The sequence below is a fragment of the Durio zibethinus genome, chromosome 9, assembly GCF_047325235.1.
Source record: "Durio zibethinus cultivar Kanyao isolate XHJ-2024 chromosome 9, ASM4732523v1, whole genome shotgun sequence".
Classification (NCBI taxonomy): Eukaryota; Viridiplantae; Streptophyta; class Magnoliopsida; order Malvales; family Malvaceae; genus Durio; species Durio zibethinus.
Window position 1 is genome coordinate 7,943,587 of NC_143170.1, and position 21,530 is coordinate 7,965,116.

General features: G+C 32.5%; 2 protein-coding genes and 1 pseudogene across 7 annotated transcripts; 2 read left to right on the forward strand and 1 right to left on the reverse strand.

Annotated features, from left to right (window-relative positions):
- Nucleotides 1-6,348: 6,348 nt before the first annotated feature.
- On the reverse strand, nucleotides 6,349-10,048 carry LOC111303014 (ATP-dependent Clp protease ATP-binding subunit CLPT1, chloroplastic-like; annotated as a pseudogene). The gene is made up of 6 exons (XR_016344892.1): nucleotides 9,831-10,048; nucleotides 9,525-9,560; nucleotides 9,235-9,344; nucleotides 8,293-8,472; nucleotides 6,800-6,876; nucleotides 6,349-6,713 (listed from the first exon to the last, which is right to left on the reverse strand). The product of XR_016344892.1 is annotated as an ATP-dependent Clp protease ATP-binding subunit CLPT1, chloroplastic-like (transcript).
- A 2,104-nt stretch (nucleotides 10,049-12,152) lies between these two features.
- Nucleotides 12,153-15,374, forward strand: LOC111310484 (protein YLS7-like). Of its 3 annotated transcripts, XM_089765781.1 has the most exons (5): nucleotides 12,157-12,356; nucleotides 12,433-12,592; nucleotides 13,142-13,315; nucleotides 13,973-14,244; nucleotides 14,430-15,374. In XM_089765781.1, the coding sequence occupies exons 3-5, from the start codon at nucleotides 13,201-13,203 to the stop codon at nucleotides 15,240-15,242; spliced, it is 1,200 nt and encodes a 399-aa protein (XP_089621907.1). In that variant the 5' UTR covers nucleotides 12,157-12,356; nucleotides 12,433-12,592; nucleotides 13,142-13,200; the 3' UTR covers nucleotides 15,243-15,374. The 3 variants fall into 3 exon arrangements, with proteins under 3 accessions (XP_089621905.1, XP_089621906.1, XP_089621907.1); XM_089765779.1 differs by having other exon boundaries at nucleotides 12,153-12,356; nucleotides 12,433-13,315; XM_089765780.1 differs by having other exon boundaries at nucleotides 12,153-12,356; nucleotides 12,438-13,315.
- A 496-nt stretch (nucleotides 15,375-15,870) lies between these two features.
- On the forward strand, nucleotides 15,871-20,545 carry LOC111316671 (65-kDa microtubule-associated protein 3-like). 3 transcript variants are annotated; one of them, XM_022918733.2, is made up of 14 exons: nucleotides 15,929-16,078; nucleotides 16,959-17,036; nucleotides 17,234-17,455; nucleotides 17,534-17,785; nucleotides 17,880-18,089; nucleotides 18,182-18,337; nucleotides 18,454-18,613; nucleotides 18,713-18,864; nucleotides 18,952-19,039; nucleotides 19,198-19,271; nucleotides 19,363-19,437; nucleotides 19,573-19,864; nucleotides 20,041-20,126; nucleotides 20,217-20,545. In XM_022918733.2, exons 2-14 carry the CDS (start codon nucleotides 16,971-16,973, stop codon nucleotides 20,493-20,495), a joined length of 2,112 nt encoding a protein of 703 aa, XP_022774468.2. In that variant the 5' UTR covers nucleotides 15,929-16,078; nucleotides 16,959-16,970; the 3' UTR covers nucleotides 20,496-20,545. The 3 variants fall into 3 exon arrangements, with proteins under 3 accessions (XP_089621908.1, XP_022774468.2, XP_089621909.1); XM_089765782.1 differs by having other exon boundaries at nucleotides 15,871-16,078; nucleotides 20,041-20,545; XM_089765783.1 differs by having other exon boundaries at nucleotides 15,941-16,078; nucleotides 17,234-17,440; nucleotides 20,041-20,545.
- Nucleotides 20,546-21,530: the final 985 nt, after the last annotated feature.

Consider the following 21,530-nt stretch of genomic DNA (forward strand, 5'->3'; position numbering starts at 1 on the left):
AAGATTATTGGTGTAAAATATATTGTAAAAAGGAAAAAAATTGAATTTTGTCGAAATTAAATTTTATTAACGAAATAAACAAGATAACATCATCTTATTAATAAATAATTTTTTATATATTTTTATTTTAAAAAATTAATATATATATACGTTAATAAAAAATAATATCTAATTGATCAATAATAAATAAAATTTATACACTAACAAACAAATATAAACTCATAATCAAATCAAAAGATATAATATCTGAGTTTGTTAAAAGAAACTTTTCTGGTCTGTTTGGAAGCGAAGAAACACTTTTTTTTTAATTTTTCTACAATGAATCAAGGTCATATCATTGTTGGCCTTTTCCTTGTTGAAATTTTATAAGCTTCATCTCTTTCTTATTAGTTGGTTTGTTCTTGTGCCTATTATTAATTTGGCCCAATGACTTTATGAGAAGAAGAAAAACACAGCATTTTTGTTATCATGACATCCCCCCTCCCCATTGATTTGGCAATTCACATTTTGTGATGAGTTGTAGAACATATTTTGACTGCTAGCTATTGGTTTAATGTCTCCCTTATCAATTGAAAAGGAATGGGTTCAAGAGATTTTTTTTTTTAATAATAATTTGTTAATTGGGTTTAATAATATTAATTCCTTGATGATTTTCTTTTTTGGTGCATAATTCCTTGATCATTTTCAAAGAATATGTGCCCCCCCAATATGCTATATGTCATGAGCATCCCAAGTGAGGAGTCTTTTTTAATGCAAATAGAAATAAAAAAGTTGGAGAAGAAAGAGATTATCCCCTCTCTTTTACCATTAGGCAAAGGATATGGTAAAAGTTGAAGACTGAATTTGGTCCATAGCCAATCAAATCGATCGTATATAATGATGCTATCAATATTATTTTCAACTTTCAATTTTGTTTAAAAACAAAAAAAAAAAAAATGATAATTGGAGTTTAGTGACACTAATTGAAGTGATATTTAAAGAAAGAAATATGTAATTAATATATATTATTTTTCTTGAATTCAATAAAAATAAAGTATCAGATGTAAAACAAATATTTTTTGCAATAATATTTTAATTATTTTTAAACAATATTTATAAAAATTCGCTAATCAGACCTGTAAAAATGTACATTAATGTCATTAATAGATTCATTTAAAACTAAGCATTAATTGGTTTATCCATTCCTCTTTATTAATAAAACACAAAGATTAATACATTAGTTCATTTAAATGTTTGGCCTTAATTAAGGGGAGGTGATGAGGAGTTTGGGGGCTTCACACCATCAGATTTTCATATTTGTATTTTATATTTATGATTAATATAGTATTAACGTAGGACAATATGTGCTATTTGCATATGAAAAAAAGACAAAAGAAGTTAGTAATATTGATTAAGGCTCGTTTTTTTTTTACGTAAAGATTTTAATTAGAGTTTTATCGATGATCATTTATTGAGATCATTTTAAATGCATGATTTACAGATGATCATTTATTGAGATCATCTCGAATACATGATTTATAGTTATTTATTTTAAATTATTAGATACGACACATCTTATTCTGATCTGATAGATTGAACAATCTATTTATCTTAAATTTTTAAAAAAATAATAATAATAATAACTTTAAAATATATATATAAGGGAGGTGACAGAAGCCTAACAGTAGCATTGATGCTTAGGTTTAGCACATGCAATTTAATGGCGGAAAAATTAAGACCCTTGCAAAACAAACCAAATGTGAACTTAAATTTACAACTCCCAAATTCTTCTCCACTTCCTAAACAAAATTCCAGCCATTTTGACCACCATGTATAGCCGAAATATCGTACTTCTTTCTGCACCATTCCCTTTTTTTTTTTTTTTTTCAAATCTATTCATTTTGCCACTGGAATATTTAGTTCAATTATAAGTATTTGTATTTATCTATTTAAGAGTAAAATATTGGATTCAATTTTAATTATCAAAATTTAATATTTAACAATTTCAAATGCTAAAATTAAAAGAAGTTTTGCACATAATTACATAAAGGTTAATTAATCCTGCTTTCATATATATATATATATATATATAGTAATAAACTATCAAGCATGAGAAATCACCTTAGCAAAGAAATAGGCAGATAGGAGAAAAAGCAAAGTTATTGGTAGGAGAAGAATATGTGACAAAAGTCAAGGAGATGTGATGCTTTGAGCGTAAGGAAAGGGCCAGGAGAGTCACTTGAAGTTGACCAGGATGAATGAGGGTTGACTAATTGGAAGCAGAGCTGATGATGATGATGATGGTCGTGCATGGTTCCATGCCCCTATGAAATCATATGCATAAGATTTGTTAAAAAAAAATAATAATAAAATTAACATTTAACTTTGGTGGTGCAAATATAAGAAAAAAATTAAAAAAAAGGGAAAACCCCACTTATTGAGTCACGGCACATGGGTAGTGGGAATAGTTTATGGATAGGTGAATTTTGGTGTGGGGGCATCACTCATCGAATGCTAGAGACACAGACTGAGATTTCACAATTACATTTTTAAAATTGGATTGAGAAAGGTTTTTTGTTTTTTTACTTTGATCTTTCTCTCTTTGCTTTTTTTTTTTTTTTTAATCCTTTGCCTTTCTTTTGCCTACCAACGGAAAGGCAGTGAAGGTTATCCATTGTTTACTTGTCGGAAAATGAACGGGCAACCCTCCTACATTCAATGCCTTTGCCCTCTTGCATATCCATTTTTTACTTGTCGGAAAATGAACAGGTGAGATGCAGTTAACCTGTAAGATGAGATTATTTCTATTGCACCGAACTTTTTTTTTTACTGCAGTTTTTTTTTAATATTATTCATGTTTTTTTATCCTTACTATATAATGCATTTTTTATGTTTTTATTTTTTATTTTAAAACTTTAAATAATTTTATTAGTATGATATAATCAATAAATTTTATTATAATAAATTAATAAATAAATGAATATATATGTTCATAATTAAATAAATAATTAAAATAAAAATAAAAATAAATAAATATATTAAAATTTTAATTTAATGTAAGTAAATAACTTAATCCAATGCATTAAAGACATTAAATATAAAAATTATTATATTTAAACTTTAAATAAATTTATTATATATATTAATTTTAATATAATTTTTTCTTCTCATATTAGCTTTTGCATTACCACTGTTATTTTTATATTAAAACACATATTTTATAATTAATTTTATCTCATTATTATATTAATTAATTTCACATTTATTATTATTTTTAATTTTATTAAAATTAATCATATCGTTTACTTAAATAAACTCTTAATATTTTTATTTTTTATTCTTTTCACACGTATGGCAATGTTCAATTAATGTAAAGTAAATGATCATGATAAAATATTAAATTTTTTAACTTTAATAATTTTAAATATTAAAAAAAGGACCGACGGATGCACTGTAACGTATACTTATATGATTGACAAGAATATCATCTGTGTTTGGCTTCAATCGACAGCTCTTGAAGGATTGTTGGGAAGGGAAGCCTCCCCATTTTGTTAAGATGACGAAATTCAGACATTTGTCGCACCATTAATGGCCAAATTCCAATATCTAGATCCGATGAAATTGATGATCAATGCTTTATCTAAATACTCAATCGAAATAGGTTTCGAAAAAAAAAATGTTATCCAAACAGTTATGTCGATATTCTAAACGGGATTTTAGAATATATTAGAGAAAAATATTCTTGAAATCCTACTTTTAATTAACAAGATCAGGAGTTTAATCAAACTTGAAGTTCTTTTTTTTTTTTTTTCAATTTTTGGAAAAATTACATGAAAGTTATGTTTTGGGTTTGAAATTTTGTGAATGTTTTGGAATGGGAATGTTAGCTAAAATCCTAAGACAGTCGTTTTAAAATTAACAGTAATGAAAGCTTTATGAAACCATGCCGGCCAATGTTGTGAACATATATGGGTGGGTAGCATGAGCATAAGCATGGCATGCCCAGCACGCTGGCTAGCTCCGGTGCAGCCACGCGGTCCGCCTATCACTCAATCGAAATCATGAGTGAGGCCTAGATGCTCAGAACTAGCTAAGTGTGATGCAAATTTCCACAAATTATGGTGTGAAGTGAATGTGACGCCATCATCCATTCAGAAGCGGGGCTGATCATTCCGCTCAACATACAAGTCTTCCACTTTCTTTCCAAAGTGACAAAAACCAAAAATATATATATATAAAAAATTAAAAAGGAAGCATTAATGCGATGGAGACACCGCTGAAAACGATCAGATTTTAATCGATACTTAAGTCAATTAATGCCCGAGTTAATTAACTTAATTGAGGCAGTGAGGTAAAGTTAAGTAATTATGGTTAATAATTGAGGTCATTAAGTAATTGTAAATTTATATTATATGTAGCTATAAAAAATTCTCATTAGATTCTTATCATTAAAATTAAATATTACATGTAGTCTGCCTACATTTTCTAGCTAGGTACATTGAGCCATTTTCCCATTTGAAAAAGAGGAAAAAACGGACAGCTAAATGATAAAAATTAACAAGGACTTGAAAACTTGTTTGTGGGTCTAAACCAATACCACTTATTAGACAAAATGGAATCCCATCTGATCAATGGACTCGATATTAATTTGGCTTACCCAACCGGTGGATTCTAACCGGGTGAGACCACGACTAGCATCATTAGGACCCATTTTGAAGACTTTCTCAATTGAGGGAAATGAGGAAATGAAAGGCTCTCTTTGGCCTCTTGTTGATGGGGACCTAATTATAAGTGTGTATTACTAAGATCCCACTATGAATGCTTTTCAAAAATTAGCCTCTAAATTTTAATACGAGAAAAAAAATTAAACAAATTGGGTCAGAAGAAGGCCTCTCATTGATCAGAAGTGAAGGAGCCGTGTTCCACTTTAGCTGGACATTCCTCAAAGAAAATGGTCCCATAACCAAACTTTAGAAACATCTGTTAAGAATAATTACACGATGTTCTCTCTCTCTCACTCTTTCACTCTTTCACTCTTTCCCTCTTTCACTCCCCTTTGCTTTGCTTTGCCCTTAATTGATGAACCATGTGCACGTGTGTCATCATCATTGTACGTACGTGGTAGACCGAATTATTCACCCACACGCACGTGCATGAGGCCCAAACCCATCTTCCTACATCCTTCACGCACTGCAGATGCAGACGGTCGATTTAGAGTCAAGCTAAGTTATATGCCCTGTGGATGATTTGCTCTAATGGAGGTTGGCTTTGGAGCCTTTTCCTGGCAAAACAAGTCTTAATATCCCAACCTATGAAATTATAGGTGGGTAATGTAATGCATTCATTCACCAATGGTTAAACTTAATTAATTAAGGTATGATAGTAATCATGTGATGATGGAAGTCATACATGTGTTCCACAATTATTTCAGATTCTCCAAGCAAGAACCCCTTTAATGATTACATTATCTCAAAAATGTCTCTCATCATGTCAAACTCTTGGGTCTAAAATATTCTAGCCTCTCCTTATTTTTTCTTCTTCTTTGTGTAAAGACATCTGCATGCCCAGTTTCAAACTCATTTGACGCTTTTCAGCCCTGCAACTACAACATATTAACATTATAAATTGTTTTCCTTTTCGTTTTAAGTTGGGTAAAGAGGATTTGAACTTGACTCTAGGAGTAGGAAGATACATATATTTATCATTGAATTAAATGTTTGGTGCAACAATGTACTACATAATCAGATAATAGGTTATATAAAGTTTGAGATTTTAGGCATCCCTAGTTCATCTTACTGTTTGGATCACTAGTCCAACTGATGTGATTCTATTAATGAACAACCAAAGATCGAATTTGGTCTATGTTCATTGTAACTTAGGGGGGGGGGGGGGGGGGGGTTGTTGGGTTAATGTTGGCTTTTCCCAAAAAATTGACGTGTTACCCGATAAATATTTCCTTTTTGAGTTCAATTCTGTAGATTTGGTAGGCTGTCATTTTGCTGCCTTTTGTTATGAACCATATTTCGGGTAAGAATATTGCCTATTGATAGCGGTTGAATCAGGAGACTTCCCTATGATTTCTAAGAAGAATAACACAAGATGTTTGTTTTTACTAGCTGATAGTTAGAGTGGAAAAATATAGTTTTAGAATTTAGGAGGAGGGAAGTAGGTTGTGGAAAATAATTCTGGGATGGATTGATGGATGGATGGTGTATATAATTCGACTACGAATCTTATCCGGTTTTCTTTGTTCCATATATATATATATATATATATATATATATATTCTTTTATTGGTTTTAGGAAAGATTGCTCTTTTCATATTATATAAAAGCTTGGTAAAGGGATTCACCCCCTACGATCGAAAAGGACATCCCCCATAACTTCAACGTAATTTTCTATCGGCTAGGTCATGCACATTAGTTCAAGAAAAAAAAAAAAAGAGGATGTGAATACAATCCATTCTGATACAAAGATGAACATCTAGCTTAAGTAAATCGGAGAAGCAGCCAGAAAATGCATCATTTCCACTGACTGTTGCGCAAAAAGCAAAAGTTTTCAATGTTTGAAGTTTGAACCACAAACAAGAGCAGAAAACACTCGCGTGTTACATTACTTGTTCCACCAATAAGTATCTACCATTGGGAAGATGTATCAAAAAGCTGGTACAAACTTGGAAAATGCAGAGACTTTTTCACCTCCTGCTTATAATTCAAAACAATATCCCCGTTAATCTGCACCAAAAAACCAAAAACAAATCAATGACAAAGCCACCGAGGATATTGCTCAATGATTTAAAAGATGTGTCTTTAGTACTTTCATATTTTGCAAGTTCTTTGGCTTTCTCATCATTAAAACCTAAAGTGCCCATGATCTTGTGACCTGCTGATTCTTTTTCTGACCAAAAAACAAGGAGCAAGAATGTTGTGGTTATTTGATTATTTCCCTACTTTCACCTGCACTTGGTACAATGATTTCAATTAAATATGAAGGAAGAACAGTTCAAAGACAAAGAGATAATGGCATGATTTAAATAAGGAATAACATACAGAAAAAAAAAAAAAGAAAACTACATTATTATCAACAGCCTGCTTATTTCATACCAAATCTCAAACATTTAGAACATGAAGGAGGAGAAAGTAGTCGTTGAAGTAATGCGGGGTTTAAGCATTAGCTCCTGTAGAGATCTTATTGTGGCAGATAGGATAGATTAGTGTTATCTCTTAACTGCTTCAAAATCTATATAATCCATAAATATTATAAATATGAGCATGGACATTGATAAAACTTTTGATAAAATGGTCATCTATGTTCTTTTTTATTCTCAAATTACCATTTTAAATAATTAAACTAGTAGTAATAAAATTTATCTGATGTATGGATAAAATTCTAGTTACATTGAATCAATTTTATTAGAAATGTTTTATGTGGCTCAAAACTCATTGTTCATTATATTTCTAAATTGTGACAATATCAACCATTTGTATTTATATAATTATTATTTAAATATAAATATAAATATAAATATTCACATGCAAGGCACTCAACAACAAAAAATAATTTTTTAAAACATGTACATCATGAACTTTAAAATTATCATAAGCCAGCCCAGTCATACCCATCATGCAAAAAGGATACAGGAGTTCAAGTGCCATCCTTAAATTTTAACATTAGAACAGTCATACTTAAGAATATAATCTGCTTTCTTTGGAGACTTAGATTGTCAGGAAATTACTGAGCATGAAGCACAGGTCAATTCCCTAACTTGAAAATTAATTTATGCAATCATGGCAACTTCCTTAAAAGGGAACTGAAGATTTTATTGCATCCTCGTGATTTCTTCTGATAATGTCAAAAACCATCCTTATGAAGGGCAAACTGACTCTTTTCACTGGCCAAAAAAATAAATAAATAAAGGGCAGACCGAGTCCTGGAGGCCCAAGATCTATAATTCCCACCACCATATGTAAGTAGCAGTGACTAATATTCCACTTAGTCGCACAAGATTTGTCAATTTAATACTTATGTATTAGTTTTAATTTTCAAACCAGTTTTCTAATCTTCCAGCAATTGAAAACAATTCCTTTTTAAACCAATTTTCTTTGAAAGTTGAAAAATAAACTCCTATAAGAATTAGATCAACTGCACACCACAATATTGCTAAGCCTTTTACAGTAATTAATTTGCATTTATCATGCTACACCAGGTTTCCATATCTATCCTTACACTAACGACATACCAACCCAACCACTGTTTAAACTTCTGCATGGCATGATAGATATAACAAATGAAGAGTCAGAAATTTTCTTTTACCTGATTTTAGCTTTTCATCAACAGCCCAATCAAGGACCCTTTGAGCGTGGTCAGTTAATGGAGGATGTTCAGGGCTGAAAAAATACATATCCGACTTTCTAAGTAAGTTCACTGTTTCCTCTCGCACCTTGAAAAGTGTGATTCCATTAGCCCTCAAAAATTTTGCAGCTTAGCTTGTTCCTATGCATGAAAAGGAGACCTTACAGACATATACCAGGAAAAATAGTATCACACAGACATTTGAAAAGTTTTCCAAACATCACAGAGAATAAACAGGAGACAGCATGACTTCCTTGCAATGAAATCATCTTTTAAGTTTGTAGATAATACATGTTTTTAGCCCATATTAGCTCATTTTAAATTTGCAGACAATAAAGTGGGTTTACTGCGCTTTAAGCAGAATATCAAATTGACAATCCTAAGCAGAAAATTTTCACACCTCTTACATACTTCTATGGCATTGAGAGCTGCTACTTATTTATACATTAGGTTCTGTTCGACAGTGCATAACATGATGATCCAGAACAAATTAAAGAACCCATGAGTGTGCATCTAGAGAATAACAAATTCATCATGCAATGACTCAGAGATAACAAAGACAATATCACAACAGGAATATCAATCTAGATATCAACACTTCATTAGTCAAAAACTGAGAATGCTTGTTTGTTACCATTGCTAATCAAATTGAGGATATAATTGCTAAAATTATTCAAAATAGAGTCCAAGTAAATTTAACAAAGACTAACTCACCTTCTGAATTATGTACATTCTTCTGGGAACCAATAACAAATAGGGCTACTATGACGCAACTGCATCTTCCCCACAAGTTCACAACAAAAACAGGCATCCTAGATGTCCACAAGAGTATTTTCTAAAGTAATTAGTGTGTTGACGCCACAACAGCAAGCGATGAGCTAAACTGGCAATGAAAATACTAACCCTCGACCAGAATTCCGTTAAGAAGCGCTTCGGTTCCGGTATTTGGATACTTGAGCTTCCTTGCCTCCAATTCCGCCATTGCAAAGGACTTTATCGATCTTGCCGACCATCTAACCATCAAAATCACCCAATTCCAAACAATTATTCACAAAATGAACTCAAACCATCAATCCAACATAGAATCTTTCTTAAATCTTCGAATATAGGAGTGCATTTGCATGTACAATACGTAAACATATACATACGTATACCGTATATGAACATATATTTATTCGATAGTATGAACTCACTTTGGGAATTTCTCAGAAGGTGCCCGCTCTGGTTTCCTGCAAAAGAAAATAAAGAAATAAAGTGCTTAAAATAATGGGTAATTCTCTAATTTATCCCAAATACAATAATAAGTAAAATTGCAGAAATTGCAGAAATTGCAGAAACGAGAGCCTCTGGGTAGCCATTTAAAAGGGAAAAAGAAAAAAACGATACTGGAGATTTTGAGGAGAAAAGAAAACTGTTCAGGAATTTTTGGTGATGGTAGTAATAATTTGGTTTTGAGTGGGCGTCTCAGACTCTCTCGGCTGAGACAAGTGAGCACGCACTTTCTCGGAGCGGGCAAATAGAGCTGTAGAGCTGCGGAAATCGACGTGAGTTTTGGAAATTTGTGATAGGGGCGCCGTTGAAAAGGAAAGAAATTTGTGATTTGGAGGGCCTTGGCGGCTGATGCTCGTAATAGACTACAAAGTCTAGTATGATCCACTTGAACAAGATGGTGTTTGAAAGCCCTGATTTTGTTTGGGTAGATCATCTGATGGCCCATACTATTCAAAATTGAGAGTATATTTAATGGTTTTTGTTTTTTACGTCATATTTTACACGTATAATAACATGAATTACAAAAATATAAATATAATATAATTTATAAAATATATTTAAATTTAAAATATAAATATAAAATATTTAATATATGTGTTATATGTGATACAATACAATTAATATGTATATAATTAATTCATTTAAATATGAAATAAATATATAAATAAACACAATTAATACGGATATATAAATAGTCATAACTAATACAAATATATATAAGAACATAATTAAAATAGTAAATAATTATAAACTATTCATCATTTATAATTTAATATATTTGATATATTAATAATATAAAAAAATACTTACATATTAAAAAGATAAAAAAATTAATACTTATTTAATATGTATTTAATATATATTTTAATTTATATTTATATTATATAGCTATATTAATTTTTAGTATCAAATTCAAAATGATAAATTATTAAAGATTAAATAATAAAATAATAATGTATAAGACTAATATTAATATTTATATTGTATTTATATTATTAATATAAAAAATAAATTTATAATAATTATTAAATGAGTATCATAATTAAATGTTTAAAATAATTTTTATATAATATTAAATAACTAATTAAGTATTATAATTAAAAGATTAAAAATTTAAAAAATATTTATATGTTATATTAAATTAAAATAAATATAAAAAATATATTAAATATATTAAACGTATACTCATATGATAAAATAAAATTAAATATATTATTCATATTGTGTCTGTACGTAAATTAATTAACACATATACGACATAAATTACATCATAATAAAATTTATATATAATTTTATTATATAATTTATATATTATATTATTATATTATATCTAAAATTATCAAATTTAATTGAGAGTGGACTCGCTTTACTTCATTTGGCGGATGGGTTTAAGCTTCTAATTTAAAATGTAGGTTTTATTAGGTAAAAAACATAAACCTCATGATTTATAACCTCAAAATCACTTTTTTTTTTTTTTCTCTCGTAACATTTTTTGTCACTCAATTTATGTAAATAATATAACATTTTCATGGTATTAATTCTTTCACCCAAAAAAAGCAGAGAAATTCACTTTGGTTCAGGGGACTTTTGAAGTTTTAAATGACGAGCCTTTAGCTCATTCAACCTGCACTTGTCACCCATCTGCCGTGTGGACCCCACGCCACCGTATACAACTTCTACGCCCAAAACAAACAAAATCCATCGAGAGAAACAAAAGCCCTTCAATTACTGAACAGTCCACTTCAAACCGTCGATACAATATACCTTTTACAGACTTACATAAAAAAATCTCCGAAATTATATTAAAACAGTCAAATTAATTTTAAATTTTATTTGAGTCTAAGTTTTTAAAATAATTTAAAAAAAAATATTTTTTCATTAATTTTTAATTTCCAAATAAAATAATTCTCATGGATATCATATCTTGAAAAATGATGATCTCTTAACATCAATGATATAAATATCATCAAAATTCCTTAACGTCCAATATGTTACTTTAATTTCATAATAATAAAAAAATTATAAATAAATAATTAATTATACATTAATGCTAATTAAATAAATAATTTATTTAATGATTAATAATACATTTTTACTTAAATTTATGATTAAAATTTAATGATTTTAAATTGAATATAAAATAAATAAAACTAATTAAAAAATAAAAATAATTTTAATAAACATCATCATATATATAATTAACTTTTTTAAATTCATGAAATCATCATTTTAATTTGAAAGAAATAAAGTTGAAATAACTCAATTTAAACATTTGGAGGAGTTAGTGTCATCATCAAACTTAATAAATAATAAATTTCCATAACATTAAGATTACCATTTATCATTAAAACTTAATCAGACTTTTTTAAACTTTTTTTTTTTTTTTTTATGTAAAACAAAGGAAGTATTAACAAATCATAACAATGTCTATTGGGAGATTAAATTAAAAAAAAAAAAAAAAAGCTCGAAAACAGGAACCGTGGGCACTTCGGTAATTTAACAGCTTTACCTTCTTTCTGGCTGAGAAAATCAAGGGAGTTGGTAGGGAACCAGATAAGTAAGGTGCAGCATAAAATGCTTGCACTTTTTAATTTTAAACAACCCTCAATAGAATAAAATTCCATTTCGACCGATCCTAGAATTTTCCCTTAATCACCCTCTCTTTATCCGTGCCAATTTCGCTCTCTCTCCAATCGCGCCAAAAAAAGTCATCCATTTCATCGCCAAATCCTCCTCTCTGTTCTACCAACATTGTAAGTTCAAACTTGAATTTCAGATTTTTTTAAAAAAGTTTTCCTGTAACGTGTGAGATTTATCTTGTTTTCTCAGGATAGAAGGAGGAATTGAAGCCTTTCCAGGCAATTGTGATGTTCTGAGATTCGCGAAGAGGAGTTACCGGATAGTGTCAATCAGGGAAGAAGATTCAATAACCTTTAGAAAAGTTTTCTGCCTTGTTGTATAGAAAAGAAAAGTCGATCGATTTGGGCTTGTAAGTCGTTTCGCATGCATTTAATTACCAATTTACAAGTCTTTTTGTTGGTGGGTCATTTTCAAAACAAACAATTCTAAGATTCGTCAAAGGAACATTTCAATCATAGGCAGGCAGTTGGTTGGTCTTCGAAGATTCCATATTACACAATTCTTTTTAGGAATTTACCTAATAAGGAAACCATGAAATTGGCTTCCCTGAAAGGCTCTCCTAAAATGGCTGTGTTCCCGCGGAGCCTTTCCTCCATTGTAGCCTCAGTGTTAGTACTAGCAATGTTCTTGATTTTTGCTTCTTGGCTTCTAGTTTCTTATCCGATTGGTACAACTGTTAGAGGGTATTTTTATGGTGTTGATAGGAAAATAGTTTTGCTTGCATCTACCTCTGATCAAAGTCCTGATAAAGATGTAGATTACAATCATAAGAATTCATCATCTGGGTCAAATTTGGAAGTGCCCACGTTGAGTTCAAATAGTTCTTCTGTTGTTGATAATAATGAAAAGGCACAATTATCCAGTAGATCTTCTGTTGATAAAGATTCGTTGCCATCAGAGTCTAATGTAGAACTGCCTACTACTCCGAAAGATTCAGTTGATTCAAAAAATAATGAGATGCCAGCGAAACCTGTAGAGCTTTCAGAACCGTCATCTAGAGCAACAGAAAATAAGGTGGACACTAACAGTTCTGCATCTAGCAATGCATCTGAGATCAATTCAGTTGATGCTGGTAGTATTCCTTTTACATTTGTTTTGATATAACATTTGGTTTTGGATAAAGTATTACCTGCCATCCATAGTTGTTTGATCATTTTTGCTATACTAGAGGTGGAATCTGCATCTTTTATTGGAAATATATAGGAACTTCTTGATGCTGGTTTGTTATGTTTTCTCGCAAGGTTTATGCTGGGTCTCTAACATGTTGGCTTGGTGTTACGTGGTTCATTATCAAGAATAATGTAAAGTTTGTTTCAAGTTTTATGTCATGCATACATTTTTATCCCCTAGAATATGGTACACAGTTTCTTCAAGCTGAAGGAAGAAATGCAGAATGTGATTATTGAAATGTTTTGTGGTCAATTATCTATTTTATGTAGCAATGTCCAGAAAAGGATGCATATGAACGTTGAAGTTCCAAAAAGTAATCTATATTAGAAATATCTGATAGTAGTTTTTTAATGCAAATATCTGATAATTTACATAGAAAAAAGAGAGAGATAAAGGTCCATATACATTCTATCAGCTATATTGATCCCTATTCTATCTCTTGTCCATGTAAGAAACAATGTTCGCTTCCAAGTGTTCCTCGTAATTTATTTGCATCTTACCTTTTCTCTCCACTTCCTCATCGAGATTCTCATTCTCATTTTGATTGTTTGCTCTCTAGGCTGTGACCTGTACCATGGAAAGTGGTTCTATGATCCGCAAGGGCCATTATACACCAACAACTCTTGCCCTGTCTTAACACAGATGCAGAATTGCCAGGGTAATGGGAGGCCTGACAAGGAATATGAGAATTGGCGTTGGAAACCCTCTCAATGTGACCTCCCCAGATTTAATGCCAAGAAGTTTCTACAGTTGATGAGAGGAAAGACACTTGCTTTCATTGGTGATTCTGTCGCTCGAAATCAGATGGAATCAATGCTGTGTCTTCTATGGCAGGAAAGTATCTGCCTTTCTTAAAATGCCAGTTATTTCTGAACAAAACTTAGACCCACAGTAAAATCTGTGATTGGTAAAGTTTGTTCCATAATTTTTCCAACCAAGGATATTGTAGCATTTTTTATTTTCTTATTCTTTTATTGCAGAAAGGTTTCTCACGAAAAAAAATTATGGGATAATTTCAGGTTGAAGTTCCCAAAAATCGAGGAAACCGAAGAATGCAAAGATGGTATTTCAGATCGACATCTGTAATGATTGTTCGGATATGGTCCTCTTGGCTTGTCAATCGAACATCTGAAAAGTTTGACTTTGCTCCAGAGGGTGTTACCAAGCTGCATCTTGATGCTCCTGATAATAACTTCATGGAATTCATCCCCAACTTTGATGTGATTGTCATTTCTTCTGGCCACTGGTTTACCAAACAGTCTGTCTATATCTTGAACAATGAGATTGTGGGAGGAAAATTATGGTGGCCGGATCGATCTCGTCCTATGAAGGTCAATAATATTGAAGCATTTGGAATATCTGTTGAAACAATTCTGTCTGCGATTCTTACACATCCTAATTACACAGGCCTGACAATCCTACGTTCCTTTTCTCCTGATCATTATGAGGGTGGGGCTTGGAATACAGGTGGATCATGCACCGGAAAGGTAAAGCCTCTTGCAACTGGTGAATTAGTGGAGAATGGCTTTACAAATAGCATGCACAAGAAACAGGTGATGGGTTTTGAACGTGCTGTTAAGAAGGCGACAAATAAGTCCAAGTTGAGGTTGATGGATATCACCGAAGTCTTTGGGTATCGCCATGATGGGCATCCAGGTCCATATCGGAACCCCGATCCAAATAAGATCACGAAACGTGGCCCGGATGGAAAGCCTCCACCTCAAGATTGCTTACACTGGTGCATGCCAGGTCCCGTTGATACCTGGAATGAACTTGTGCTGGAAATTGTAAGGAGAGAATTTGAGGGTAACCAAATCTTCTCATTTTAAGATGTATGGCTAGAGTGAGGGGTAGCTAGTCCTTTTGTATATTCCCTTACATATATTCTTTTTTTCCTTAGAGAAGAAATTACCTGTTGTAGCAGATTGGAATATATTGACAGCTAGTTGCTTCTTTTGATACCTGATTGACCAATGATTATTTCAAATTCAAATTTTAAAGAAATAAATTATCTTTCTTTTTATATAATTAAATTCTATAATTCATATCTTTATATCATATATTTGTATCCTGTTTAAATAACACAAGTAATTAAATCACGAAATCTACACAATTAATTAAAAGTATGAAAATTTTTAATGGGATCATTGGGTTAATCCTATTTGTCTGTCCTTTAAAACCGCTCCGTAGGAATTTGTTTTGTCACCAGCATGCAATAAAATTTAATAACTCCTTTCTCGATCGAATCTCCTACAGCTTCTCTTTCGAATGTAATAAATCTTGACCGTTTGTTCCGAAGCCATAAAATAATCCAACGGTTCATCGCCATAAACCCGGTGCAAACGGAACATGAGTTCGGGGCAGCCACCTCATGGGATTTGAAATTCAAATCGTTTTGGTTCCTAGCGAATCCAATCACAATCACCATTAAAAACAAACCCATAGCAAGCGCTCTTCAACGGTCCTTTTTCCATAAACGCCTACACAATCTCTCTCTTTCTTTCTCTCTAACTTTGCTCCTTTATGTTGCAAATCGAAAATTCAAACCTTAATTCTCGCGTTTTTTTGGGTAAGCCCTACATTTTCCAAGGCAAAATTTCACTCTTTCTAAGAAAAACAAACCTTTGAGAGGAAAAACTGTTGGCTTCAATCCCAGTTTGTTCAGGTTTGTCTCCAACTTTCCACTTTTTTTTTCTTCTTCAATTTCTTGCTATGTTTGGCTGACGAGAAAATGTAGACAAAACAAGAGGAGAGCTTAAAGCTTTGATCCACTGTTCTTCATTTTTCTTGAAAATGGAGGCCAATTCTTGTACTTTATTATGTTAATGTAATAGCTCATTCTGAATTTTTTGGTGATTACTAACTACCTTTTTTCAATAAAAATTTAGGTCTAAGCTTGGGAGCTTGCAGTTGGTTTTTGTAGTAAGATTTTAATGGAATTAGGGTTATCTGATGTCATGGATCGAATGCCATTTATAGTTTTCAAATGATCATTTTCTCTTTTCTTTGGCATTTTATCCTAAGATTTTATTTGTAATCAATTCCTAGTTTAAATTTCATTTTTTATTCAATTCAGAAAAACTATGGAAATCCAGATTCCTGTATACTGCGTATTTGCCTAAAATAATAACATTTTTCAATGTCTAGAACAACCACTATGTCGAATTTGGATGCTGCTTTTTTTGACAGATCCTTAGGTTTCAACTTATACTAGTCCAGAACAAAGTTACTTTATCATTTTCCGCAGTTATGCTTTTAGGGTATGACTTTTGTGGTTGGAAACAGGAAAAAATAAGTATCACCATTTTCATGTCCCAATGCAAGCTTAAAGCTTCAGCTTATAGACTTAGTGACTGCAATTTTGTTTTTGAAGTTTCATCGTTCTCACTTCTTAATCTTCCTGCTAAAATTGATCTAAACTGGTATTGGCCGTCTTTTGCAGTTTTATATACCATTTGGAGCTTCAGCTTTTGTTTTCTCCTTGCTTGCTTTATGTTGTGTATAATTTTGGATGACTTCTGATTTGAAGATATTGGTTTTGGCAGGAACCATTCAACATGTCCCAAAATGATCCACTTCTTCAAGTGGAAACAACTTGTGGAACCCTTCTATACGAACTTCAGGTATTGCGGAACATTCCACACAATAGATACCTTAAACTCAAATTTCATTTTTATCTTTCTCTTGGCAAGATAATTCCCCCTTTTCTCTCCTTTTTATTCTCCCAGTTCAAATATCCTTTCGAACTGCCCTGTTTTTATTCTAAAAATTTGAACACTAATATAATATTTACACTTTCATGATTCCTTGAAAAAATTAGATAATCTGGGATGAGGTCGGGGAGACAGATGCTGACAGGGATAAAATGCTGCTTGAGCTCGAACGAGAGTGCCTGGAAGTGTACAGAAAAAAGGTGGATCAGGCAAATCGCTGTAGAGCTCAGCTAAGACAGACAATTGCTGATTCTGAAGCCGAACTTGCTGCCATCTGTTCAGCAATGGGGGAGAGGCCAGTGCATATTAGGCAGGTCAAGTATGAAAGGGTAACATAACAAATCCTGGATGAAAATTTTCCGATTAAATTGAACTATTTACTTAAGTTATAGTTCAAACTTTTTCAGTCAGATCAAAACGTTGGAAGCTTGAAGGAGGAGCTCACAAAAATTCTTCGACAAGTGGAGGAGATGAGGAAAAGGAAGATCGAAAGAAGAAATCAGTTCATAGAAGTTATCGATCAAATACAAATGATCACAAATGAGATTTATGGATCCACAGAATCAGTTTCCTCCAAAACAATTGTGGATGAAACTGACTTGTCCTTAAGGAAGCTTGAAGAATTGCACAGACAGCTCCATGAACTTCAGTCAGAGAAGGTCAACTTTCTTTTTCTTGTAATCCTTTATTGTTCCAACCTCATGAAAACTCATGCTTATCTTTTGCTTGCTGTCTGGTCTCTCTCTTGTGCAGATTGATCGTCTGAAGCAGGTTCAGGACCACCTTAATATATTGAACTCACTCTGCTCAGTGATGGGTATGGATTTCAAGCTCACAGCTACTGAGGTCCATCCTAGTTTAGCTGACTCTGAAGGATTGAGGAGTATTAGCAATAATACAATTGAGCAGTTGACTACAGTAATAAAAAAGTTACGGGACGTTAAGATACAGAGGATGCAAAGGGTAAAAATGTATTTTTAGTATTTTGAATATTGCAAAATCCACCGCCTCTTCCTTCTCTCTGATTATAATAGTGATTCTTTGACCCTTGGCAGCTACAAGATCTTGCAACTACCATGTTGGAGTTATGGAATCTGATGGATACACCCATTGAGGAGCAACAGATGTTTCAGAATGTTACCTGTAATGTAGCTGCTTCAGAACATGAAATTACTGAACCCAACACTCTATCTATGGATTTTATCAACTATGTAAGTGATCCATGTTTAAGTACCAGTTTAACTGATCTCTTGGCTCTATAAATTTGTAAAAATAGTTATTGCTTTACTTCAGACCAATACAGAAATAAATATAATATATTGTGCAGGTTGGGGCAGAAGTTTCTCGGTTGGAAGAGTTAAAGTCGAGCAAAATGAAAGAGCTTGTACTCAAGAAGAGATCAGAGCTAGAGGAGATATGTAGAAAGACGCACCTGGTTCCGGATTCAGACACTGCAGTAGAAGATGCCATTGAAGCTATCGAGTCTGGTACATGCTAATGATATATTATTGTCATCATACTATCTGTTATATTTAACTTTTTCACCCCTTTTCCTACTGAATGTCATTCTTACTTTCTATATCCAGGTGCTGTTGATGCTGCTATCATCTTAGAACAAATCGAACTTCAAATTGCTAAGGTTAAAGAGGAAGCTTTTAGCAGGCAGGAAATACTTGAAAAGGTGGAGAAATGGTTGGCGGCATGTGACGAGGAGTGTTGGCTCGAGGAATATAACAGGGTGGGTGCTTTTGTCATCTATCTCATCAGAGTTTTTTTTTTGTTATTCTGGGGTAATTTCCTTGGTTAATTGTCTGCTGTTCAACAGGATGAAAACCGATATAATGCGGGCAAAGGTGCTCATCTTACACTCAAGCGTGCTGAGAAAGCTCGTTCCTTGGTTAATAAACTTCCAGGTATTTAGTACATTCTAGATAAAAGGTTGAGAAATGAAAACATCACAGAACTAAACTTGGTTTGTAGTAATGATTTCACATCTTGCAGCCCAATTTTTGAGGTTTCTTCCAATCATTAACACAGTTCTGGAGTTGTTTTATCTATCATATTAATGCAGGAATGGTGGAGGCGTTGGCTTCAAAGACCATGGCATGGGAAAAGGAGAGAGAGACTGAATTTTTGTATGATGGTGTGAGTACTCTAATGACTTACCCCCTTGAATCTTTATGTTCCATATTTGCTTACACTTTTGATATTTAACTGACCCCTGTACATTATCCAGATTCCTCTGCTTTTTATGCTAGAAGAGTATACTATTCTACGACAAGAGAAAGAGCAAGAACAGCGTAGGTTGCGTGTATGATACTAAACTGATTCCCCAATCACAGTGCATATATTCACCAAGTTATGGGCCCAGGCTTTATGCGATTATGGGGCGTTTTCCTTGTTGAAATTGAGCTTATGGTCGTGCACTGCTCTTTTTGTGATCCAGGACCAGAAGAAACTTCAGGGACAGCTAATAGCGGAGCAAGAGGCACTCTACGGGTCAAAACCAAGCCCATCAAAGCCACAAAGCATAAAAAAGGGTCCCAAGTATTCAACTGGAAGTGCAAACAATAGAAGAGTCTCTTTGGGAGGAGCAATACTTCCCACTCATAAACCCGATTTACTTCATTCCGCAAAGGCTACTCCCCTGACACGTCCTAGTAGAAAAACTGAGCATATGTTTCAAAATGACTATTTAAATCATCGCCAGGATGATGCCACTCCTGCTTTCTCAGCTGGTAAGTTCTCTGTCTCTGCTTACAATCAAGAACATCGCAACTGCTTTCATGGCATTTCGTGGATAACCAACAATCAACATTTATTTTAGTGAAGCAACTTTGATACTTCTAAAATTTGTTCATGGCATTTCTTGGGGTAGACTAGCCAATCTCCTTACACTTTCACCATCTCGCAGTTAGGAAAGGCCTGGCCATTGCTGAAATCCCCGTACGAAATCACTCTCCCAATGCTGTAAATGCTAATGAACTAGAGTCACCATTGGTTCGTAAGCCATTCTTGCCCATCTCTTCCACAGTATCATCAAAAGCCAATATGACAAACATGCTAGAAGATAATGGTGAAACTTTACAGAAAATGCTTCAAACTAATGATCTGACCTACACTACTACTCCCTTGAAGACAATTTCTTTGGTCGACGAAGAGAATAGGACGCCAAAGGCAATGCCTATCCCGGTGTCTTCTACACCTTCAACAGTGTCAGTGCCAATGCAGACAACCACGACACCAGCTCCACCATTACCTTCCAAGCCAGTTGAAGAAATTCCTGAAGAGATTGAACATTCGTTTGAGGAAAGGAGGCTTGCTTTTCTGCTGTCTAAAACACAATTAACATCACTGATACAAGTATGATGTTTCAGACACCTTAGTTGAAACTGAATCAAATTGATAATATTCTTTTTCTTTCTCTTTGTTTCCTCCAGTTTGTAACGGCAAAAGTCAATTATAATTTGCTGTTCTGCTGTGTGTGTGTATCTGCGAGCCTGATCGTGAACGAAAATGATGAAACAATTCTTCTAACTTTTGCGAGCTTTCAAATTCCGGTATTCTTGAACATATCAATATTCGCTCGCAGTCAAGAAGTTTTGGTAGTTAATTTCGAACTGAGTTGGCGTTCCTACTGTACAGAAGGCATTGCATATAAATGTATGTCATTCATCAACAGTTTAGTGAATATCCTCATTTTTTGTACATTCGGGTTTTTTTATTTTTTAATGTTTAAAGGTTATGGTAATAAGGGAGACAAGAACATTTCTCTTTCTTTTTCATGGGTGTAAAAGGTTATGGTAATAGTAGATATTTTATGATTTATTTTTTAATTAATAAATTATAAAATATCATTAGAAATTATTTATTAAATTTAATAAATAAATATAAATCGAGTTTATTAACAGATTATTCATAAATTTTTATTATATTGGGATTTAAATAAATTTAAATAAATTTATAATTTATTCGATTAATTAATAAATTTTAAAATATTATTTATTAAACTTAATAATGGAAACAACGGAAGACGTTCGCAAACTATTCATAAAAGTTACGTTCGTTCACAGCGGCATTAACAGTAGAATCCTCAAAATAAAATATATTTGGATTAATTTAGTATGGTCAACTTTCGTTTAACTGAAAAGACAAAGAAGATGTCAGTAGCTGGAAAATGGCAGGCCTCAGCTTTACAGCTTTTAAAATTATTTTATAAACCTTAAATAATTAATAAAAACTGCAATTTAAAATGGAAAAGCTTTTTTTTCCCCAAATTTTAATTTTTTTGAGCTCCCAAAATTTTCTACCTTTGCCATTTATTAAATCACTTTTATTAAATTTGCAAGACGGACGTGAACCGTTTTCTTAACCAAAATACATACTTTGAATTTTGCAATTAAA